Below are 22,902 nucleotides of genomic sequence, written 5' to 3' on the forward strand. Positions count from 1 at the left end.
CCAATAAAACATCATTGGATGTATTAGTTGCTTGGATGAAGACAATTCAAAATGGTTGGACTTTATTTGGATGTCAGTGGGGCTGGCTGAAGATTGTGGAGCATGAAGATGTCATATATAGGAAAACAATTTTTTTCAAGACAATGAGCCAAATATAGTGGAGTGGATGGAGGCTGGATGCAGGGAGGACAGGTAGGCTATTCCTGTAATCATCCTTTGTGTTAGAAGGATTAATGGTGAACTGAGGATAGTGTTTTGAAACATAAATAACTGGGTTGTGATTCATCAACAAATTTCCTGTCCAAACAAGAGTGACAGGGATATTGTCAAGGTTAATAAACAATGAGCTCATTTTTACTGGTTAGTATTTGAGTTTGGTATTTTTCTGTATTATTTATCTTTGCTTTCTAGTAGTTCTTCCCTATAAAATCATTTGAGTTTTCTTCAAGGACTCAGCTATCCATCAATTATTTTTCCTAGAAGAGTTATGTCCACTAGTTCTTTGAATATTTCTGAATTGTTTGATCTACTACTATACAGGGGAGATTTGGGAAGTCCCTGCATGGAAACTACCTACAGGATTTGGTGTGAGACATAGGAAGAGAGCACAGAGAAGGGTTGAGTAGGGAAGCCCATCTATCAGTTTAGAACCCTGGGTCAGGTGCTTTCTGTGATGGTGCTTACTAGCATGGAACTCTTGATAAACCTCCAGGCCAGTGGGAGATTTGTCTTGTCTTTTCTCATTTTCACGCTGCTTAGAAAGGGTGGATTTGTTCAGCGTTCACCTTCTGTTTCAGTCCAGCCCAGCCCTGACATGGAAAGAGCCGATGTGACAGATGCAATATATCCGTAGACCCAACACTGGGCGCTTGGTGGATGGTCCCCGACCTCCTGGTTCTAGGGCCGGCCCCATCCTACCCTACCATCAGCATTCCCGGACGCAGACAGGCACTCAGGGGCCGCATTGGTTTCCATGTGTGGGCTGCCAAAGCGTTGTTTCTGCGTATGATCAAGTCTCCCCTAGGAGACTGTGCTCTAACCTTCCGGACCAGGACAGTGCTTATGGGGAGAAACAGAACAGCTCTCTACTTGCATTTCCCCCCTACCCCCCCCCCCCAACCCCCGCCCCGTACCAAGGCAGGAAGCTGGAAAGCCATTAAGAGTCATTCATCATCATCATCACCACCATCATCACCACATTCAGCAAGAATTCAAAAAAATCAGGTCCTGCGAGGGGGAAGATGCAGACCCACCTTGCTCAGGGACAAAGCTGGGCCTGGCGCGTCCGTCCCCACCGAGGCTGGACGCGGGTGGGCCGGGAGGCGGGGCGGGGACCGGGCCCCGGGGGTGGGGGGAGAGGGGGAGGATGGAGGACCGGGAAGGGCCCCGCCCCGCGGGCCACTAGCTGACAGCGCGGCCGCGCCCCAGGTCCCGCCTCCGGCCGAGCGGCGCCCCGCGGACCGCGGTGGGCAGGTGTCCTGGGGCGGGCGGGCCCTGGGCGGGGCTGGCGCCCGTGCGCGCGGCCGTGCGCTTCGGGGGATCCTCCGGTCTCCGCGCCCGGCGGGGTTCTCCGCTCCTTCCTGCGTCGGCTCCCTTCCACCCCCCGCTGCCTGAGCCATGTCCACGAGAGGTGAGTGGGGGACTCCGGGCCGGGCCTGGAGCGGCGCGGGCCGGGCAGGTGGGGCCGGGCGAGGGGCTGTCCCTGCTGGCCCCAAGCCGTCCTGAAACTTTGGCAGCCGGTCCTTGGGCGCTGAGCGGCTCGCCCTTGACCTTGGCCCTCGGACGTGGGCACCGCTGGAGGGCCAAGGTCAGTGCCCAGCCCACCTGTGCCCGCGGCGGGCCGGGCCGGGAGGGCGTGGGGGCCGAGCTCGCCGCGGTCGGTGCTGCGGAAAGGCTGGCGCGGAGGGAGGGAAAGGTATTTTCTCCCCCTCTCCTCCTTATTACCGTTTTGCAGCTCCGATATGGACGAAATCCAAGGGCTTGATGCAGCAAGATTTAAAGCCGCAGTGCTTACACTCCATTTGTCTTATTTATTTTTTTTTTAAGTAAGTTCCTTCCCTCGATTCCCCTTTGCATTATTCCCCCAGCTCCTCTCCCCACCCGTTTTGTTCTGGGAGTAAAACCATTAACAGCAGGTGAAATGGGAGGAAGGGTAGAGAAGAAACCCACAAAAACCCGAACTGCTTTTCAGGCAGGAGTTGAAGGGAATGCATTTCTTGCCATCTGGAGCCAGCGAGGGATGCTGGGGAGAGTGCGTTAGTCAGAGCTCGATGGCTGTTACTATGAGTGAAATATGAAAGAGATCGAGCCGTGATGCAGCGCGCAAGCCATTAAAAGGAAGCGATTCCGTTGCCTTGCCTTAAGCACTTAACGAACATATTGATTATCTTTAGAAAGTGTGTTTGCCAAGCAATAAGTACCTCTCCCTTCCATACCTTGAAAGCAACTTGTCACAAGAGTTTGTAGAGATTCGTGTGTGTGTGTGTGTGTGTGTGTGTGTTTAACTTGGAAGTTTTAACCTTGTTAAGTGGGAAATGGAGTTTGATAATATGTGTGGGATAATTAAGTATTACTTTCCAGGAGTCAGATTGGAGATTATAGTGAATAATCTCTATGCAGAATGTTTTCAATCCTTTTGAAAGAATCCGAACCTAGTTATTTGGTGATTGTTCTAGCAATGTGGTTGATTGGCTTTATACCTGGAAATAGGGAAGTAAATTCTGGGAGAAGGGACAGAATTTACATTGTAGATGTGAGACTATGGAGGTGACTTCAAGCCCTCAGATAAGACCTATTAATCTTGTCTCCATTTTGCCTACATTAGAGAAAGAAGGAAAGAGGAAGGAAGGAAGAGGAAGGAAGGAACGAAGGAAGGAATGAAGGAAGGAGGGAGGGAAAGAGGAAGAGAAGAAAGGAGGGAAGGAAGGAAGGAGGGAGGGATGGAGGGAGGGAGGGAAGGAAGGAAAAGAGAGAGGAGAAAAGAAAGGGAGGAAGGCAAGGAAGGCTAGGTCGAGCTAGATGTGGTTATATGGATTTGATGTGTATGAATGGCATCTTCTGAGTGTTCAGGGGTTCCAAAGAAAAGATTTCAGAACTATGTTTTAAGACTAAAGCTCTCAGTCCTGACCTCTGACCTAAGAAGCACAGTGGCATGTGGAGAATATCTATCACAAATGGTCAAACTCTCGTGTCAGAATCCACTTGTGATTCAGTGTTATATACTACTAACCCTCCTTTAGTACAAACCTGTGTACAGTGTAGGAGCCAAGTCATGCTTGAGAACCTTGCTATGTCTTAGGAAAGATTTGACAGTCCCTTGCCAATTTCACAGTCATCTCTGGGGTTTATCTGGGGTGTGAAATGCAATAATCCAAAGAATCTGAGGGGCCATATAGACCCTAGTTTGAAGCTTTCTCACATATTTTTTGTTAAACTTTATTTCAAGTAGGATGAATTTCCTGTTTCCCACTCAAAGCCATATTGTTCATCTTGGATTTAGCAGTTAAAATCTTGCAGGGTGGAAGGGCAAAAGCATATTAGCAAATTGTAGTTATTGTATGCTTATTCTGTAATAGATACTTTATCACTTAGCCTCACAGTAACTGAAGAAAGTGCACATTATCATTACTTCCCCGTTTTGAAGATGAATGAATTGAAGTTTTCAGAATCATGATAAATGGCCAGTCCTGATTCTAGCCTACCCAGGTCTCTAAGATTCTGATAGACCCTGTAATACAACCTCTATTACTAGCCCTTTGTTTGTTACACTAGAGATCACAATCATTGGTTTTTCTAAAGGGAGAGTAAGAAAACGGCTTATACATGGGATTGGAAAAAAATGACTTTGGTTAACTTGGAAGTTACAGTACATTTGGCAACATCTTCAAGGGCCTTCGTGATGAGAAGTGAAGAACCCAAGCCCATGAAATTTGATGTTAGTAATATGACACACTGGTTCAGTTCTGAAAACTGGAACTGTCTAGATGTTAACAAAGACTGAAGATTTTTCTTCTGTACAGGCCCACTGGGCCTGATTGAACTAAATCTTCCAGTACAGGGCCTGAGTCCTCCAGCAAGTTTTGAAAAAGGAACTTTAAAGTTATAGAAGTCATACATTAAAATCTACTATCAACACAACAGAACTATATTAGCACATCAGTGGAAATATTTAAATTATAAAGTAGTATGTTTAAAATTCAAGGACGATAGAAGTGTATGAAGTTAAAAATGAAAATTTGCTACTTTTACTCCCCTATTAATTTGTCAGAAGAAAGCACAGAAGTGTATCCTGTTGATCCTCTAAGATAGTATGTATCTGGTTAACATTTGTTCAGTAATGTAAAATACCTGTTTCATGCAAGTCATTCCAGGAATGTACTGGCTCCTCAGAAGCTTGAGTCTTAGGAGAAAATGTCCAGTCATGTGCACATGGATTCCACTGGATGGTCAGAGGGGTAACTCAAAGCATGCATGCTCTAGAGATGTTAGATCATTCTTGCTCTCTGTTTTCAGAACTTCCACAAAACTGGAACCAACTTAAATGTCCATAGGGAAATAAATGACTAAATTATAATGCAGATACACTTAGGACTACTGGATAGAATGAGTTGGATCTGTATCATTGGTATGAGGAGGTGGCCACAGTGTATTGTTAAGTGAATAGAGTGACTTTTAGTATATAGTGTATTTAATATGTTATCTTAGTTTTAGGAATTGTGAAAAATCTCTATGTGTACACATATGAGTGCATGACACGAGCCTGGATAAAAGTTATAAAGCAGTCTACACCAAGATCTTTAAAAAAAAGCAGTTTCTTCAAAGGCAAAGAATGGGTAGGGAAGACGGTTGGCTTTTATTTTCATGGATTCTATTTTTTGGTAGCAAGTAGTCATTGCTGTAATTGATTGAGCTAAATACTCAACAAAGAAAAATATACCCACTTCACCTCCACTCATTCATTTCAATCTGGAATATATATTCACATTCATTTATTTCATGAACATTTACTGATCATCTATTATGCACTAGCAGTTGTTTAATAATAGTGTACCTTCAAGGAGCTCACAGTCTTAGAGACAAATATACAAATGTTAGAAAAGGATTTGCCACATACAGATGGCGAATATACAATTGTCATACTAAGGAATGACACCTAATAAAGCCATGGACCATCACATCAGTTGAGGCTTCTTAAAGAAAGCAGAATTGTCTTGGAGAATGAGTTGGATTTAGGTAGATGAGACGGGATGGCTAGAGGGAAAGGCTTTTCAGGGAGAGGGACATGAAGAAGAACCCATCTCATGAGTGGTGAGTAGCTTGTTTGTAGGGCAGGAGAACCAGATTTCAGGAGAGTCAGAGGCTGGAGAAGGCAATAAAAGACAGAGAGAGATTCCATTGATAAGGGATTATGGTGAGTGAGGGGCAGCAGGAAGGAAAGATGAGAGAGGACTGCAGAGATGTCTTCCCTTCTCATCCCTCACCACTGGCCCTGCATGTCCTAACTGAGACTTGAGGAGAGTCCACTGTAATCCAAGCTGAGAGTACAGGGCAGTGGTAGGCTGGAGGCAGAAGCCCTCTGCTGGACAGTGTAGGAGGCTCAGGGGTGGACTTGATGCAGATTACAGCAATCAGAGCTAACTGATTTCTTGAGCTACTTCCCTGCATAGAGTTGAATTGGATAAACATGGTTTTTCTGGTAGTTGGATGGGAGGATCCTGCTCTGTCTCATCTTTCTTCATGTCTGCCTCTGCATGCCCCTTGGAAGACAATGTTCATTATCCCAGCTTCAATCAGTTTCTCTTAGGATGATATTATAAAAATTACTTCACTGATATCTCATTTAAGCTAAGATGTGAGGGCCATTTTTCTGGCCTGTGCCAGCTACAGTGTTTCATATCTTTGAGTTACAGAACTCTCAAGCAGTTCATCAGATTGAAGAAAGGAGAAAATAAATGCGCTATCGTTAGTTTTGTTCTTTTAAGGGAATATTTAAACAGCAATACACGACATTTCCTGGAAATCCTTTTTTTTTTTTTGCATTTAAAATAACTGAGTTCTAATTCGGTATGTAAATTGTTTTTGCTGAGAGGAACAATTTTGGACATGAGTATATCCCATGTGGGAATATCATATGTTTCAACAAACGTTTCAGAAAGTAAAATCATTTCCACATTATATCTGCAAGCAGCATTATATTTTGTGTGTGTCAGTGCTAGGGCTTTAACTCAAGGCTTGGGCCCTGTCCCTCAGCTTTTTTGCTCAAGGCCATACCTCCACTTTTGGCTTTTTGACTGTTAATTAGAGATAAGAATCACATGGACTTTCCTGCCCAGTCTGGCTTCCAACCGTGAACCTCAGATCTCAGCCTCCTGAGCTAAGATCACAGGAGGGAGCCACCAGCACCAAGCTTAGCATTATACTTTTAATATTTTGAATTACATTTTATTTGTGGCTTCTATTCTCTGGTTAATCTCACGTTTTCAATATTCTTGAGTAGAGAAAGGAAACAAAAAGCACAGGTTAAAATAGTCATATCTATACATGTCTGTTCACCCATCTAACAATCATTTTCTCCATTCTTGAAATATCTTTTGAACCTTCTTAGAGTTCACAATAAAACACATTTGAGGGCTGGGAAGGTGGCTTAGTGGTAGAGTGCTTGCCTTGCATGCATGAGGCTCTGGGTTCCATTCCTCAGCACCACGTAAGCAGAAAAAAAAGCTGGAAGTGGTGCTGTGGCTCAAGTGGTAGAGCGCTAGCCTTGAGCTGAAGAGCTGAAGGACAGCGCCCAGGCCCAGAGTTCAGGCCCACGACTGGACACAAAAAACAAAACAGAACAAAAAAACCCCACATTTGACCTGAGGTCCAGATGCCAGTTCTTGTCATGTGTTATGTCTCAAGGCACTGATGGGTACATATTGCCAACCCTATAGTAGCATTAGTAGGCCTGTTATCTCCTCTAACATCTTTTCCTAACCATATATGGAAATGTGTGCCAAAAAGAACCTGCTTTGTTCTGTTTCTTGAGGACCCGTTGGGAGGCATTGAAGCTTTGTGATCCTCTCAAGGTACTTGTGACTATCTGCCCTATAGGTAGAGTACGATTTATGTTCCTTGTAGGCTTTGAATGGAGCACTCCTACTTTAGCTCTAATTTTTCCCCCCTGGCCAGTTGAGGTGTGCTTTCTATTTTTTTTATTTTTTAATTTAATTTTTTATTTTTTACCAGTCCTGGAGTTTGAACTCTGTGTCTGGGCACTGTCCCTGAGCCTCTCTGTGCTCAACGCTAGCACTCTACCACTTGAGCCACAGTGCTACTTCCCACTTTTTCTGTTTATGTAGTACTGAGGAATCGAACTCAGGGCTTTGTGTGCATGCTAGGTAAACATTCTCAGCCCCAGGTGTGGTGGGGTTTTTTTCTGTCTTTTATAAGAGCCTCTTGATCTGGGGTACAGGTGTTTTAGTCAACAGCCTGGGGCCCATGCCAACTCATGTCCAAAAAGAAGAGGATGCTATTTTGAAGGAGGGAGATATTAAATAAGAATATTAATATTGTACTTGAAAACTGAAAAATTGAATTTGAATGATCATATTTTCTTCATGAGAAGGAATCGAAGTCATTGGGTTTGCAGTCTATATTAGGTTTATAAAAAGAAGAGGATGCTAGTTTAAAAGAGGGAGATATTAAATAAGAATATTAATATTGTACTTGAAAACTGAAAAATTGAATTTGAATTATCATATTTTCTTCATGAGAAGGAATCGAAATCATTGGGTTTCCAGTTTATTTTAGGTTTATATTCCACAGTGCAAAACATTATTGCTTTCTTCTATCTTCCTACCCCAAGAATGAGCCATTTATCTGAAAATTTTTTGACACCATGCAAGATGACAGTGTAATGGGCAGTATTGAACTCATTTAGTCTGTCAATTTCACTGATATTCTATCAGGTAGCATTTACTAACCCTCTCTGTGAGAGTATTCATATTAATCCAAACTCCAACCATTTCTGGGCTGACAATGCTAATATGCTAACAACATATTGGTTGAGCATCTGGAGAGATGTTTGTCATGGTTTGGAGTAAAAAATGTTAAATAGTATTATAATTTATGGTTGATAGAGGCTGAGACGGTAGCTGACCAGTATTACTCATGTTTAGGTATACATTTTATACATCCCTCATATGTGTTACTCACACTAGGACATGTCTATGTAAGATAGATACCAAACCGCATGGAATGCTGGGACAGCAGATGTACCCCACAGCTGTTCTGCGCAAGTTGGAGACTGTCTCTTTTCTAACTGACAGTATTTCAAAATACGTACATTTTGGAGTCAATATATTCCTTAGACTTAAAGGGCAGAATTTTGGTTAATAACTGAATATTTGTTTATAGCATTATCCATATTGTGGTTTATCCAAAATGAATTTGAACTTGAATCCTGGCGTGGCTCTTCCTGCCATTACTATCTAGCACATTTCTGGGCTACTTTCCTGAATGCTAAGTTGGCGTGTTTATATATTTGTAATGTTATATACTAACAACATTTCAATAAAACTCAAACACAAGTAGCTTTTGGGATTTTTTTTTTTTGTAAAGGGGGTAGTTGTTGTGGGAAAGAAATGCTCATTGAATTTGGTCCCTCCATAGTAATTTTAAATGAGTGGCTTTCGTTTCATTAATTAATGCAATTTTAAATCAGCTTTAAAGTGTTGATCGGTTTAACTATGGCAATGATTGGACTTACAACTTTCTTTCTGTTTCTGTATTAGAGATTTATTTTTCCAGTACATTGTATTAATTTATTGTAAGAATTAGGTAATATGCACATACCACTATAAGAGAATTATCCATATAAAAATTAGTAGGTGGGAAATTCTTTATTTGGAAGATAAATATCTAAAAGCCTTTTTATTATTTAGCTCTGTATTAAGTAAAATGAAACTAGGAGTTTTGAATCCTGCCCTCACAATTGTTTGCTGGTTGATTTGCAATCATGTGATTTTAGTTTTTTATTATAAAATTTTCTTTAGGCTCGTAGGAGAAAGAGCTCTGCATGCGTAATTACTGTTATTCACATTTCTAGTAAATTAAAGGAAATGAGTCTTTTGTTCTGTACAGTGTGTTCTTTTTCCAGCTCCTTAGTCTTAGTGCATACCAGAATAATATTTGATGATATGTACATAACTGTATTAGGGTCAATTTAAAACTAATGTTTACCTAAAGAAAATATCCTGTAGTATATTTTTATTGTAGACTGAATCCAAAACCTTTACTGGAACTTCTCTTTCTCAACTTACTTGGATTTAAAAACATCCACGACAGGGAAGCCACCAGAGGATTGAACAGTAACAATGAAGGGAAATGAGGACAATGAGGTAAATTGCTATTTTCAGCTTTCAGCTCTAAGTAAGAATGAACAGAAGGAAAGGAGTCCCCAAGTCTGGAGAAGGAGGAGGAGAGTGAGCCATCATTTTTAAAAGTAAAAAAAAATTAAAAAGGGAGAAATGAGATTTAGGGTTGGCCGTCTCTAATGGATTTTAAGGAGATGCTTTTATTCCTACTGTTCTGTGTCAAACAGGGGACTCTTTTGAGTCATTTAGGCATTTGGCTGGGTACCAACGAAAGGTTTATTTTCTTGCTGCTTTTTTACACCATTTCTGCTAGGAGACTCTATTCTCTTGTTAGATGCTTTTATGAATTGTAGAATCGCAGTTAGAAAGAATGTATTCATTCATACAACCCATTCAGTATACACTGGTTGAATATTTACTAAGTAGTCTAAGTGTACAGGAAGAGATGGCCACTTACCAATGAAGCTCGGATTAGACAATGAGACAGTACCAGGAAGGAAGTAAAGAACAGCGAGTAGAATCCAGAGTGCAAGGGAGGTTAAAGGGCAGGGAAGGTGCTGTTTTGTATAGGGTAATAATGACAGGATTTTTTTTTTATGACAAATGATGTTTGAGCAATGGAGGCACAGAAGGGATCATGCAAGCATCTCACCTCAGGCAGTGAGATGAGCAAAATCCTTGAGGATTTTCTGTTGTAGGACCAGTGGGGATACCTGTGTGACAGGATTCGCTAATCCTGAGGAGAGTGATGGGGATGAAATGAGAGAGGGTCAAAGTAGTCCTGTGGGCCACTGTGAGTATGTTTCCAAGTTTGGTTGAGTGAGATGAGAGACTTCTGGAAAGTTCTGAGTAGACCCACAACATGATTTGATATAGTTTAAAAGGATCACTAGCCAACAGTGTGGAGAAGAGGATGACTAGTTAGGAGGCTATTGTGATGGTCAAGACAAAAACAATGGTTGGTTGGACTAGATGATAGAGTGTCTGGCAAGAAGTCATTAAATTCTGGAAATATTTCTAAGAATTGCTTATAGGACTTGCTGATGGGTTGGATGAGTGAAATAAAAGAGTAAATCTTGAATATTTCCCATTTTTAATTCAGCAACTGGGAGGATAGCATGTCCTTCCCTGGGGCAGACGATGAAGGGAAGTGTTGGGGCAAGGGTAGCAGAAAGCAAGCATTTTGTACATAAAAGTTTGACATATCTTTTAGGTATCCTATTATGAATCTATTTATTATGCCTGTTTTACAGCGAGAAGACTAGACAAGTGAAGAAACTGGTCTGAGATCCTCATCACTTAATAAATGTTTAATCCAGCATTTAAACTCAAAAAGTCTCCCAACATTAGGCTGAAATACATGCCAGGAAACTAATGCATCTGTTTTTTGTTTCTTAATTATTGATGTTTTAGTTACTTATTAAGTTATTACATTATCATTAATAATTCATGATTTAATTATTTACTTAATTATTAATGAATTATGATTCTTTTATTTGTGTGTGTGAATGTGTGTGTGTGTATGCATGTAGATGCAAATCCTGGACCTTCACTACAGGTCCTGGACACTGTCCCTGAACTTTTTTGCTCAAGGCTAGCACTCTACTACTTGAACCACAGCTCTACTTCTGGCTTTTTTTTTCTTGGCTGTTAATTGGAAATAAGATTCCCACATATTCTCCTGCCCAGGCTGGCTTTGAACTGTGATCCTCAGCTCTCAGACTATTGAATATCTAGGAGTACAGGCAAGAACCACTAGCACCCAGCAATTTTCTGTTTTTTAACATAGCTTGGATTAAGGAAAAACATGGAGAAGCATAGTGTAGGATTTTGGTATTCATTTGTGCATTGGGTGCACTGAGAGCTTGCTGTGAGCCAGGACCGGAGGAGCTCCCACAGGGGAGGGGGTGAGAAACCTGCCTACAGTGGTTGTAGTATCAGGTAATCAGGGTGTGATGGTGTTACCCATGAGATGTTACAGAAGAACAGAGAAAGGGCACAGGTTCATCCAGATGGAGTATAGGGCCCAAGAATATTTGGCAAAGTCAGTGATCTTTGAATGGAACCTTGAAGAATGAGCCAATTTGCCCAATGGTGAAGTAAGTGCTAGAAAAGAATTCGAGGCATAGGAAATAATGCGGTTTTAGAATTTTTTTAAATGGCAAATAAGCATATGGGAATGTTAAGAATAAGATTTTTGAAGTTAAATGTAATATACAGGGACAATATGGAGCTAATGTTACACCAAGAAAGATAACAGGTTTAAGTCATTGGAGAGACAATTTGCTTTTGGATAACAGGATATTGTTAAAAAAAAAAGGTGATTTTCCATAAATCACTCCAAAAATGAGGTGAAATCATGATCAGAATGCCTATAGTTTGCCCATGACATTTCATTTTGCAAAATGAAATACATAGAATTAAAACAAGAAATGTTTTAATTATGGGAAACTAGCCTTATCAGATAGTAAAACATAATATGAAACTATGATAAATGGTTTATAATTGGAGAAAAGTAGACAAAGAAGTGAAAAATTTTAGAATACATTGGCCAGGCACCAGTGTCTCTTGCCTGCAACCCTAGCTAGTCAGGAGTCTGAGATCTGAGGATCCCAGGAAAGTCTGTGAGACTTTTAACTACCAGAAAATAGAAGTGGCACTGTGGCTCAAAGTGGTAGAGCAGAAAAGCTCAGAGACAGCACCTAGGCCCTGAGTTCAAGCTCCACAATTGACAAAAAAAGTAGGTACAGTGAATAACTATCCATTTTATTTATAGTACAGGTGGAATTTAAAAATCAGAGGAGATATTCAAGTGATACCGAAAGTGATATTACAGCAATTAACGCTTGAAAATAAATCTGAATTTTTTCTTATGTATAAAAATATAGTTACAATTCCTAATATATTAAATAACTACATGTAAAAAAGAAAAAAAAAGAAGCAACATAAATCCTAGGGGTAGAAGTGTAGCTCAGTGATTGAACATGTACTTAGCATTTAGGAGATTGTATGATCTACAGTAACCCACTGAAACATGAGTAAATTTATAACCTGACAATGTTCTGACCTTCTCAGTAGGACACAAAGGCTGAAAGTTAGAAAAGGTAGACACATTTAACTACATACAAATAAAAGACTTCTGTGTGGTTAAAAATATCACATCTTCCTTTCTGGCTTATAATTCTCATAAGGCCCCAGCTGAGCTAGCTTGAACTTGGCCACATGTACCGGGAAAGTTCTAGGAGCATGTAATTGGGGCAGAGATGAGACAGGTATGGGATCCCACTGAGGTGCTTTCTGAAAGCTTGATAAATGCACATAGTGGGAGGGCCTACGTGAAGACCTCACTGCAGTGGCCCTCTCTGCACAAAACACGTTAGACACAACAACAGCAATGACAAAAAAGCCAGACAAACACTGGGGAAAATACTCATTTGACACAGGTGTTTGTAGAGTTTGTGATACCAAGTGCAAAGGATATAAGAGTGTCTGGGATTTGCCTCAAAGAGCTCCATCAGACTCAGGGTTGATATTGGAAGGCCTTGGCTCCTCCCTTCTCTCCTCTCCAGAACACTTTGGGCAGTTTGGCCTGAGTCTGTGTTATCCTTTTTGGGAACAATTGTAAATGACATAAAGTTCTGGATGATTGGTTGTTTCTGACGTGTAAATACTGTAATATTGTCACATCTTTACCATAGAAAAAGAAGTGACCAGTGGGTGTGTGCTGGAGCTGAGAAGGGCTGACCAAAGGGGAGGACAGAGAAGTGTTTGGGGATGTGCTAGAACAGCAGCTTAACTAATTAATTTCAACGTTTTCTCCTTTATAGCAAAGCTGCTACAGTAATCAACATCAAAAAGAATATTTCTTGGAGATTAGCTAGCCCTGTATCTCTGATTAATTTGGGGTCTTGGATTGGAGTACTCTTTCTCCAACCCAATTTCTGTTCATGAATACACCTTGAACTTGGCCGTGTAACTCTGTTCTTCCTCTGACAGCCACCCTTCTCCCATTCCAGGCTTCTTCATGTTAGCCTGTAGCACAGTGAACTGTAGAGAGGTAGTGTCTAGGTGGCTCTTCTTTTAGAGTGAATCCTGTGGGACCAAGTGTGGTATGTATATTCCCAGATCCTCACCTCCCCCAGGATCTAGAGCCAAGTAGACCTCTAATGAACATTTCTTGAGAGAGTGGGGAGAAGAAAGGTGGCTATGTAACAAATCCACAGGTGAATGCAGTAATAGATCTACATAGAAAAGAATGGAGGTGGTAGGTAGAAAATGCTACCCTGGGAACTTCTCAGCCTTCCTGGTAGAATTCTAGTAGCTTTGAATTTAGAAGGTAATAGAATGACTTCAAAATTAGTTTCATTGTGTGCCTCCTTTGCTTTAAAGCCTGATCGAGAACACAGTTGTGTTTTTCTACTGGAACAAGAAGGGTTGGGTTTGTGGATTTTAACCTGCTGCATTCTATTAGTTGGGGACAGGGGTGGCTTCTGGAAGGAACTTAGCTAACCAGTTTGGTGTGGTGGTTCTGCTGGTCTGGTGTCACTTGTCTCCAGTGTTGTGTCTTACTGCAAGTGATGTGTATACCAGGTACTCCGAACCTTTCCTTTTCTCACACCTGTTCACACTCACCTATCACTAGGTTTGTCGAAGTCAAGGATACTGTGCATGCTGGGTATGTGAAGTAGAATATCCCTCAACTATTTCTAAGGGTTTCTCAGTGTGTTTAATAGAGATGCACTTTTCCGGTTCTTAGGGGGAACTGTCTGTTTCCTAGGTGTGGCCAACAGTTTTTGGAATTGCTGTTTTCCTGGGCTTCGGATGCCTCTCCCACTCCCACCTGGTTTAGCCATGAGTCTCCCTGAGCTGCTTTGAGCTGAGTATAACTAATGCTCTTCTTCTTGACACTAAGCTACAACTCAGAAAAGCTGAGGAAGAGCTACTTTTTAATCTTCAAAGCTATAATCTCACTATTCAGGCAACTCTTTTGACAGAAAAGAATAAGATATACATTCAGTTATGTTCAAACAGAACAATTGTAATCGCACAAATGAATAATGAAAGCTCCCCATCCCTCTAATAAGAACAATCTAAACACACAAGTGAAAAGTTTATCTCCTTCTAGAATCCAACCCACCAAAGAATACAGCAGAACGTGCATGTCAACACCCCTTTGTCCAAGGAGAAGTTGCTAACAACAATTACAAATTTCTAAAGATTCCTTTCTAGTAGATGTTATTAGATATTAGAACACTGAAATGACCCATTTATCTACTTATGAAACTTATCTGCCTACTTAAAAAATACTACTTTTCCTTTTCCATATATATTTGTGATATATTACATATATTTGTGATCTTTTCAGGTTAGTGCAAACATATTGTTTCATTTTTTCTAACTGCATAGTGTTCAATCAACTCATTGCACCATACCGGATTCAGTAGTCACCATACCGGATTCAGTAGTCTCGTGTGTGTGTGTGTGTGTGTGTGTGTGTGTGTGTGTGTGTGTGTGTGTGTGTGTGTGTGTGTGTGTGTGTGTGTGTGTGTGTACACACTAGGGCTTGAACTTGGGACCTTTAGATCTCTTTAGCTTTCTTGCTATAAGCTGGGCTGTACTACTTGAACTATCTAAGCTCCACTTCTGGATTTGGGATGGTTAATAGGACTTTCCTGCCTGGGCTGGCTTTGAACTAGGATTCTCAGATCTCAGCCTCCAGAGCAGCTAGGATTATGGGCATGACTCACCAGCTTTCAGTAGTCTTTCTTTAAGAGAGAGGGGCTGGGAAGGTAGCTCAGTGGTAGAGCGCTTGCCTTGTGTGCATGAGGCCCTGGGTTCAATTCCTCAGCACCACATAAGCAGAAAAAAAAAAAGCCGGAAGTGGCACTGTGGCTCAAGTGGTAGAGCGCTAGCCTTGAGCTGAAGAGCTGAGGGACAGTGCACAGGCCCAGAGTTCAGGCCCATGACGGTTCCCTCCCCCCCCCCCCCCCAAAAAAAAAAGAGACACTTACCACATTTTTAGAAACAATGTGGTATTGTATATCTTTGTGTATACGTCTTGTTGATATTTTTTTTTTTTGGTTGGTCATGGGGCCTGAACTCTTGGCCCTGGGCACTGTCCCTCAGCTCTTCAGCTGAAGGCGAGCACTCTACCACTTGAGCTACAGCACCACTTCCGGTTTTCTGGTGGTTTATTGGAGATAGGAGTCTCACGGTCTCTCCTGCCCGGGCTGGCTTTGAATCACGATCCTCAGATCTCAGCCTCCTGAGTAGCTAGTATTACAGGCGTCAGTCACCAGCGCGCGGCCGTCTTGTTGATAATTTTAAAGCACAGGCTGAGGTATTATTTTGTATCTTTGAATGGGGTTTTCCTGATTGTTCAGAGATAGTGGAAAGAGCCAGGTCAAGAGAATTCCTTAAATCCCCTCTCTGGTTGACTTGCCCTGAGTTCTCTTTCTTTGCTGCCTCCTGATTTCCCACATATATTCTTTGCTGTGTTAGGAGTAGCTTATTTTGCCTGCACGATAAAATGTACGATAAAATGTGTTTCGTTCATTTACACAGAGCACTTCTAGCCCAGAGGAGAAAAGAATAATTTCGCTTACTTTATCTAAATCCAAGCTCATTGCCTATCACAGAATTAAATCCCCCAGAATGACTTACAGTAAAGACTGGGTTATTTATTCTTAGTTGTGGTCATGTGTTACCGTCTGTTAAGGAACAAAGCTTGAAAATTAACTCTTTTAAAGGTTGAATCCAAATGTCTCTACTTAGCAATGATGAAAATGGCAGGCATTCAACAGGAGGCAGGACAGGCAAGCAGGAAGAGTTGGACAAGGAGTCCAGAGACCTGAGTTTTAACCTGGGTTCTTCTCCTCCAGCTGTATTCAGGAGTGCATCAAATAATGGACCCCTTTGAGGGGGGGGTCCCATCTATTACCTGCATGATTTCAGAAGACTATTCAGTTTCTGAGTCCTGATACTGAAACAGGATTTTCAGGTCAGATGACTCAATTTTACTTGACTAAAGTCCTGTAAGGTTCAGCCCGACTGGAGTTTCTGCAGGCAGGAAGAGAGATCGACATCCTTTGTAGTGTTAGTTGGGCAGAAGGGGTTGGGAAAGGTCTTGGCTGTCATCCAAGTCATGGCACTAAAATGCTAGTCCATTTATCACTTTTGCCTTTACCCAATGTGATTGAATACACTCCTGGCTTATTAGGAGAGCGGATGTGATTTCCAAACAGCCTGAGATTGGTGTGATATTCTCAAGCCAATGAAAATGGAAAAATGTGTTAGTAATAGAGTGGTTATAATTATTCTCCTCCCGTCCCCTCCCTGTACTTGAGTTTGCTTGTTGTATATCATTTTTAATGGTGCTTACAGGATTCTGATCAAGGAGACCAAACAAAACTAACAGAGGGCTGATCTGCTCTTAGAAAAATGTCATAAGATGTTAATTGAGATAATTGAATGAACTTTTAAAAAATCTCAATTTAAGGCTATTATATGTCACATATAAAAAGAGTTTAAATACCATGTTTGTATGGAGTAGAAAGGACTAGAAAAAAAAAATCACTGTTTTCTTTTTTATTTCCCTACCATGCCTTTTTCTGTTGTTCCTAGTATAAAACCAGCGACAACAGACATTTATCTGGCCAAGAGGACATGCAGATTTGAGAAGCAAGAACTACTTACTTGGGTGTTCAATTGGAGCAGCGCTTATTCTTCTAGTTGTCTGACTTTGCAGTAAAGCGTCAGTGACACTGTTTTCCATTCTCTTCCCTTTTGATACATTTGATAGTCAAGGCAGAATCTCTGTCAGTCATATCAGTCTTCAGTAGCATGATAGTGAAATTATACAACATCCTACTCAATTAAGACAGTAAAAGCAGTACTTTCTTACACACTTTTTTGGCTTTTTGTGTGTGAATATATGCTGGTACTGGAACTCGACTCAGAGCCTTGAGTTCTCATTTGGCTTTTTCAATCAAAGCTGCTGCTATACCATTTGAACCACAACCAGAATTTTGGAGGTTAATTTTTGTGGTTAAATGTCTTGGGCTTTTCTGCCCAGGCTGGCTTCAAACTGTGATCCTCATATCTCAGCCTCCTGAGTAAGTAGGATTACAAGTGTGAACCACTAGCACCCAGCTAATTGGTTATTTCTTTATAATATACAAAATCATTTTTATTTTGTATTATTCAGTGGAGGAGAAAATATGTTTTATGAAATTGATGTTGAGATGTGAAGTGAGAGCTATAAAATATGACTTTAATGCCTGTAAGGATTATTTTCCCCCCAAAGTATTTTTATAGCCTTAATATTTGACTAAGTCATAAAAAAGAGATGACATTTAGTGGAAATATATTTCATTTGTAGAATTCTGGGAGAAAGATGCCTTATTGGAAGTGGTTGTTTTATATATTTATCATACTTCTAAGAAAGATGCCTTATTGGAAATTGTTATTGTATATATTTATCATACTTATAAAACTCAGAAGGATGCTTCTGGAGGCAGTAAGTTAAGCTATGGTAGAGGAGGGGTATGCTCTGTTCCCATTAGCTTTGCTGAGAATAATAACAACATTTTTATTTTCTTGGCAACCCTTTCCAAATTTATTTTCTAGTCTCTCTGTGGCTTTTGTGTTCTGCTTAAATTAGATTATTCATATATATGCACTCATAATGGAGAATGTTCAAATATCCCTAGTGGAGTCAATGCTACATCCTTGGCTTTATTTGGGGAACCGTATTCATGGGCACCATCACCATCTGAATAGTAGGAGCAGTATTATAGACATGTCTCTACATCCAGCACCTTGTTCACTGATTCCACAAGCATTTACTAAGCTCCTGCTTTCTTAGGAGCAGTATGTTCTATACTGTGCATGGAACATTTGAAGAGAATCATTGCCAATATGTACTTACCTATTATGAAAATTTTTATTTATGAGATTTAAGTCTATAAAGTGCCTAGCATATCAGCTAGTAGTTGCTCAGAGAAAATGAAATAGGGACAGGATAGAGACTCTAGGATACAAGCAATCAGGGAGGTGTTCCTTGAGAAGATGATGTTTATCCAAAAAGAAAGAAGAGATAGAACAAGTCATATCAGTGAGCGAGCAAGCCATAGTCTTATCTAGTCTAAGACCATCCCAGTGGTGGCACAGCAATGGAAAGGCTGTCAGTCAGAAATCACTTGGAGCCTTTAAGACAGTTGGAGAGGAGGTTAGAGAGAGGTGGGGATGGATGATGAGTCATATGTTGCCTTGGGAACCACTCTAAGAACTTTGGCTTGTACCTTGAGTGGGAAGGACTCACTGGAGGATGTCGAGTAGATGAACATGCTCAGTTAAATGTTGACCTGAGCAGAATGTATCTTTAAAGAAAACATGCCAGCCTCTAATCTATAGTTTTGAGCTCATCTATTTATGTTTGTTCACTTGTGAATTGTGTGTGTGTGTGTGTGTGTGTGTGTGTGTGTGTGTGTGTACGTATACATGCACATAGGGTCTGGACTATGGTGTATGGTCAGATAGGACTCTGAATGGAGCCCCCTTAATTTGTATTCCATGCACCTAACTCCTTTCACCCTCATTCCTGCTGTATTGGGTATATTGTTTTAGTTTGTGAATAACTGTATGAATAAGATTTAGCTTTGATAGACTTTGTACCTAGCAACAAAGAGTGTATCCTGTACCACAGGTCACTTACATTGTTGAAACAAGAAAGAAGCAAATGTTGCCAACGTGTCATAAGCAGTTAGTACTCCCATTCGGTGGAGTGCACTTGCTACAGTCCAGAAGAATGCATCCTAGAGGAAGGCAAACCCCTTCCTACTCTGCTTTTAGAAAGGAAAAGCTGTGAAACAAGATAACCACCCTGCAAAGGGTGTGACCAAGTTTAGAAATCAAGATGTCTGATAATAAGTCTCTACATTTTCAGTATGCCCATAAATTTGGGAATGGTAAATCAATTAAATGCTTAGATAGTCTTAATTGCAACATGTTATTGGAGCTAGACAGAAATTCTCTGGGAAAGAGATTACGTTCAGGTAAACTTGCTGTCAAAAATCTTAGCAACCATCCTTGCTTGGTCTTTGGTGACATGAACCAGGAGGTTTTAATTTTTTCCTAAGGCAGACAAAGTGGAAGGAAGTGATGAATTGTTGGGCATGCAGACACACCAAACAGCACAGACATTCAAGCATAGGAGATAGGACATCTGCAGGCCCGAGGCTGTATTAAAACAGGAACAGATAACATTTTCATTGTGCCTGACTCAAAATAGCTGAAAGTATAATATAAGCATAATTGCAGAATCAAATTACACTTTTCCTTCTGGGTTATTTTTATATAGATTACATATTATAAGCTGGCCAACCAGAGATGGTATCTAATTTCTTGTCTATTTTCCCCTAAGTATGCTTTTTAAGAACTTGAAAATAATAGGGATAAAATGATCTGCCCACTTCTCCAGAGCTAGTTCATAATTCCCATTAAAATGGAAATTTCTAAAGCACTGGGATCATGTATGTTATTTTGTTCCTTTTTACAGACATATAGTGGTTTAAGTCATGCTATAGTTTTCAGTGGCCTTTTTTTTGGGTGGGTACTATTTCTGGAATTTGAAGTCAGGACCTATGCTTGTAAGCAGGTACTCTGACTACTCTACAAGATCCACTACCAAACATAGCATATACCTAAAGAATATCTGTTTTTCCCTCACCACCCTTAATACTAACATCTAGAAGTCATTATCATCTTTTTAAAAGTTTTATTGTAAAGGTGATATACAGAGGAGTTACAGTTGCATAAGTCAGGTAATGAGTACATTTCTTTTTGAAGTGTTGTCCCTTCCTTTCGTTATCTTATTTTTAGTCAACTTAAACCACTGTGAGAAATAAGATTCTGATTACAGCAGCCAAATCAACCTTTTGAAGGCCATTTCTAGCTAGATACTGGTGGCTCACACCTGTAATCCTAGCTTCTCAGGAGGCTGAGATGTGAGGATCCTCATTTGAAACTAATCAGATAGGAAAGCCCATGAGACTCTTATCTCCAATTAACCAGCAAAGTGTGGTAGAAGAGTGTTGCTCAAACAGTAGGGTACTAGTCTTGAGCAAAAAGGCAAGCAAGAGCCTGAAGCCTTCATTAAGTTCACTGCATTACTGGCACGCGCACATACACACACACGCACGCACACACACACACACACACACACACACACACACACACACACACACACACACACCAGTCATTGCTAGCGATTGCCACTGTAGTAATGATTGTAAAGCAGGACAGAGCTGATATGTATTAATGGACATGATTTTGAAGTTTTCATTCTTATTTCATCTGGCTATGTTGCCTGAAGTTACACTGATTGAAGGTTGGGTTGGGCTAACTAATTGCAAGGTATAGTGTCATGGAAAAGTCGTATACATAAGCCAATCTAGTTGGATTTTCTTTTGACTTAGCTTCTGTCAGCCAAAAGAAAAAGAAAGAAGCATTGGTTTGGGGGAGGAAGCATGAGAGGAAAGTCTTGTTTATTTTCCTGGTTATTCTAGAGTTTGAATTCAGCGTTTTGTGCTTGATAAATAGGCATTCTACTGCTTATGAAATTTCTCCAGTCCTTTTTGCTCTGGTTATTATGGTAATTGTTGTTGTTGTTGTTTGTTTGTGCCAGTTGTGGGGCTTGAACTCTGAGCCTGGGTACTGTCCCTAAGCTTTTGTACTCAAGGCTAGCACTCTATTACTTGAGCTACAACTTCACTTCCAACTTTTTGTAGCTAATTGGACATAAGGTCTCATAGACTTTCCTGCCTGGGCTGGCTTGGAACACAATCCTTAGATCTCTGTCTCCTGAGTAGCTAGGATTACAGATGTGAGCCACTAATGCCTGGCTTTGCTTGGCTAATTTTGAGATAGAATCTCACTTTTTACCCAGACTAGCCTGGACCCTGCTCCTTCTATTAAACACTTCCTATTATAGCTGGAATGACCATTATGTGGGAGGAGGAGATTGGTGGATCATGTTATTATTTGAAATGGGGGGGTCTCATGAACTTCTTGTCCAAACTGGCTTTGAACTCTGATCTTTACCTCCTGAGTAGTTAGGAAGTAGGCATGGGTCATAGGCACCTGGCCAGGAAAAGTCACATTGAAGCTACAAGACAAGGCCTAAGCAAAAACTCAAGGAACATAAAGGAGCAGAGATGAAAGATAACAACTTACAATCAAAATAGGCTCCAGATTGGACAATTAACTCTTAAATAATATTTAACTGCGACTATGAACTTCTTACCCCATTTATTCTCATGGGACAATTTTCACTCAACAGAAACAATTCCTTCCTGTAATAGGACCATAAAATATTCATGAATAAAATATACTGCATTCTAAAAGTGCTTGACAACAGGAAGACATTGATAAATTGATGCTGTAGTCTAAACCTAAGTTTTATTTCCAGGAAAACTTAAGGTAAATAGTGTAAAAGCAGATAATTCTTCTCCACTCTCCATTTGCTAACAATTCTGCTGTTTCATTCCATCTGCAATTTTCACAAAATCTCTTCTGATTTACTATGTCATGTCTTAACCTTTCATGAATTGGAAGAGCCTGTGTCTGGCTCTCTCTGGTCCAGTCGAATCAATCATGTGGAAACACTACCATCAGAAGACTACAGTGCAGTTTGTTGAAATAATGAGCCCTGCAGTGACAACTTTTACAAATGCTCCTAATTTAGCATTCTGTTTGCTTCAAGCATGAAAGAACCAGCAACCCATTTGCACAGAGGCATGACTGCTTCTCTGTGTGCTCCAGTGCTGTTCTCAGTCCCTATTTCTCAATCAAGGGAATGGAGAGAAAGAGCTTCAGCACTCTAGGGGATCCTCGAGTCCATCATCCTCCCTTCTCCCTTACTTGATGGGTTTCTAGGAACGGAATCAGCAAGGGTCTATCCAGCACCATTCCGTTTGTTCATCTAACATTAGTGATAAACACAGATTTTCGAGGATATGATAAAAATCAAAGAATAAAACACAATTAGATTAAGAGTAAAACAAGTAAACTGACTCTCTTGGCTGGGTATACTCTTAAAGGTTGGCAGGATCAAATGTGTTGAGAAGGTACTGCATTGGTTTTGAATAATACTAGATTGTAAATTCATTACTCTTGGTTTAGGTGCAGTAATGTGATGTTAAATGTACTCAGTGTAAATTTTATGAAAGGATGAATTTGAAGAAAAGAATCAAGGGGAACAGCTATTCTATTTTCCTTCACTGATTTTTTTTTGGGGGGAGGAGGGAGGGGAGTAAATTGAGATGTTACACAAAACAACATGATTATTTATTATCTGTATTTTATTATTTTAGTTTATTTTATTTTGTGCCAGTTCTAGGACTTGAATTCAGAATCCAGGCATTGTCTCTAATTTTTTTTTTGCTTAAAGCTAGTGTCTACCACTTGAGCCACAGCTCCACTATGGCTTCTTGGTGGTTAATTGGAGATAAGCATTTCATGAACTTTTCTGCTTGGGCTGGCTTTG

At 40.6% G+C, this 22,902-nt stretch overlaps 1 protein-coding gene across 1 annotated transcript in view; it reads left to right on the forward strand.

Moving 5' to 3' along the window:
• Nucleotides 1-1,498: 1,498 nt before the first annotated feature.
• Ablim1 (actin binding LIM protein 1) overlaps nucleotides 1,499-22,902 on the forward strand; it is a 257,300-nt gene continuing 235,896 nt past the window's right edge. Inside the window, exon 1 of the mRNA XM_042689458.1 lies at nucleotides 1,499-1,630. Within this exon, the coding sequence (XP_042545392.1) occupies nucleotides 1,618-1,630 (13 nt within the window). The 5' untranslated portion in view covers nucleotides 1,499-1,617. The remainder of the gene's footprint in view (nucleotides 1,631-22,902) is intronic.

The sequence above is a fragment of the Dipodomys spectabilis genome, unplaced genomic scaffold (assembly GCF_019054845.1).
Source record: "Dipodomys spectabilis isolate Male_0828 unplaced genomic scaffold, ASM1905484v1 ptg000125l, whole genome shotgun sequence".
In the NCBI taxonomy this organism is placed as follows: Eukaryota; Metazoa; Chordata; class Mammalia; order Rodentia; family Heteromyidae; genus Dipodomys; species Dipodomys spectabilis.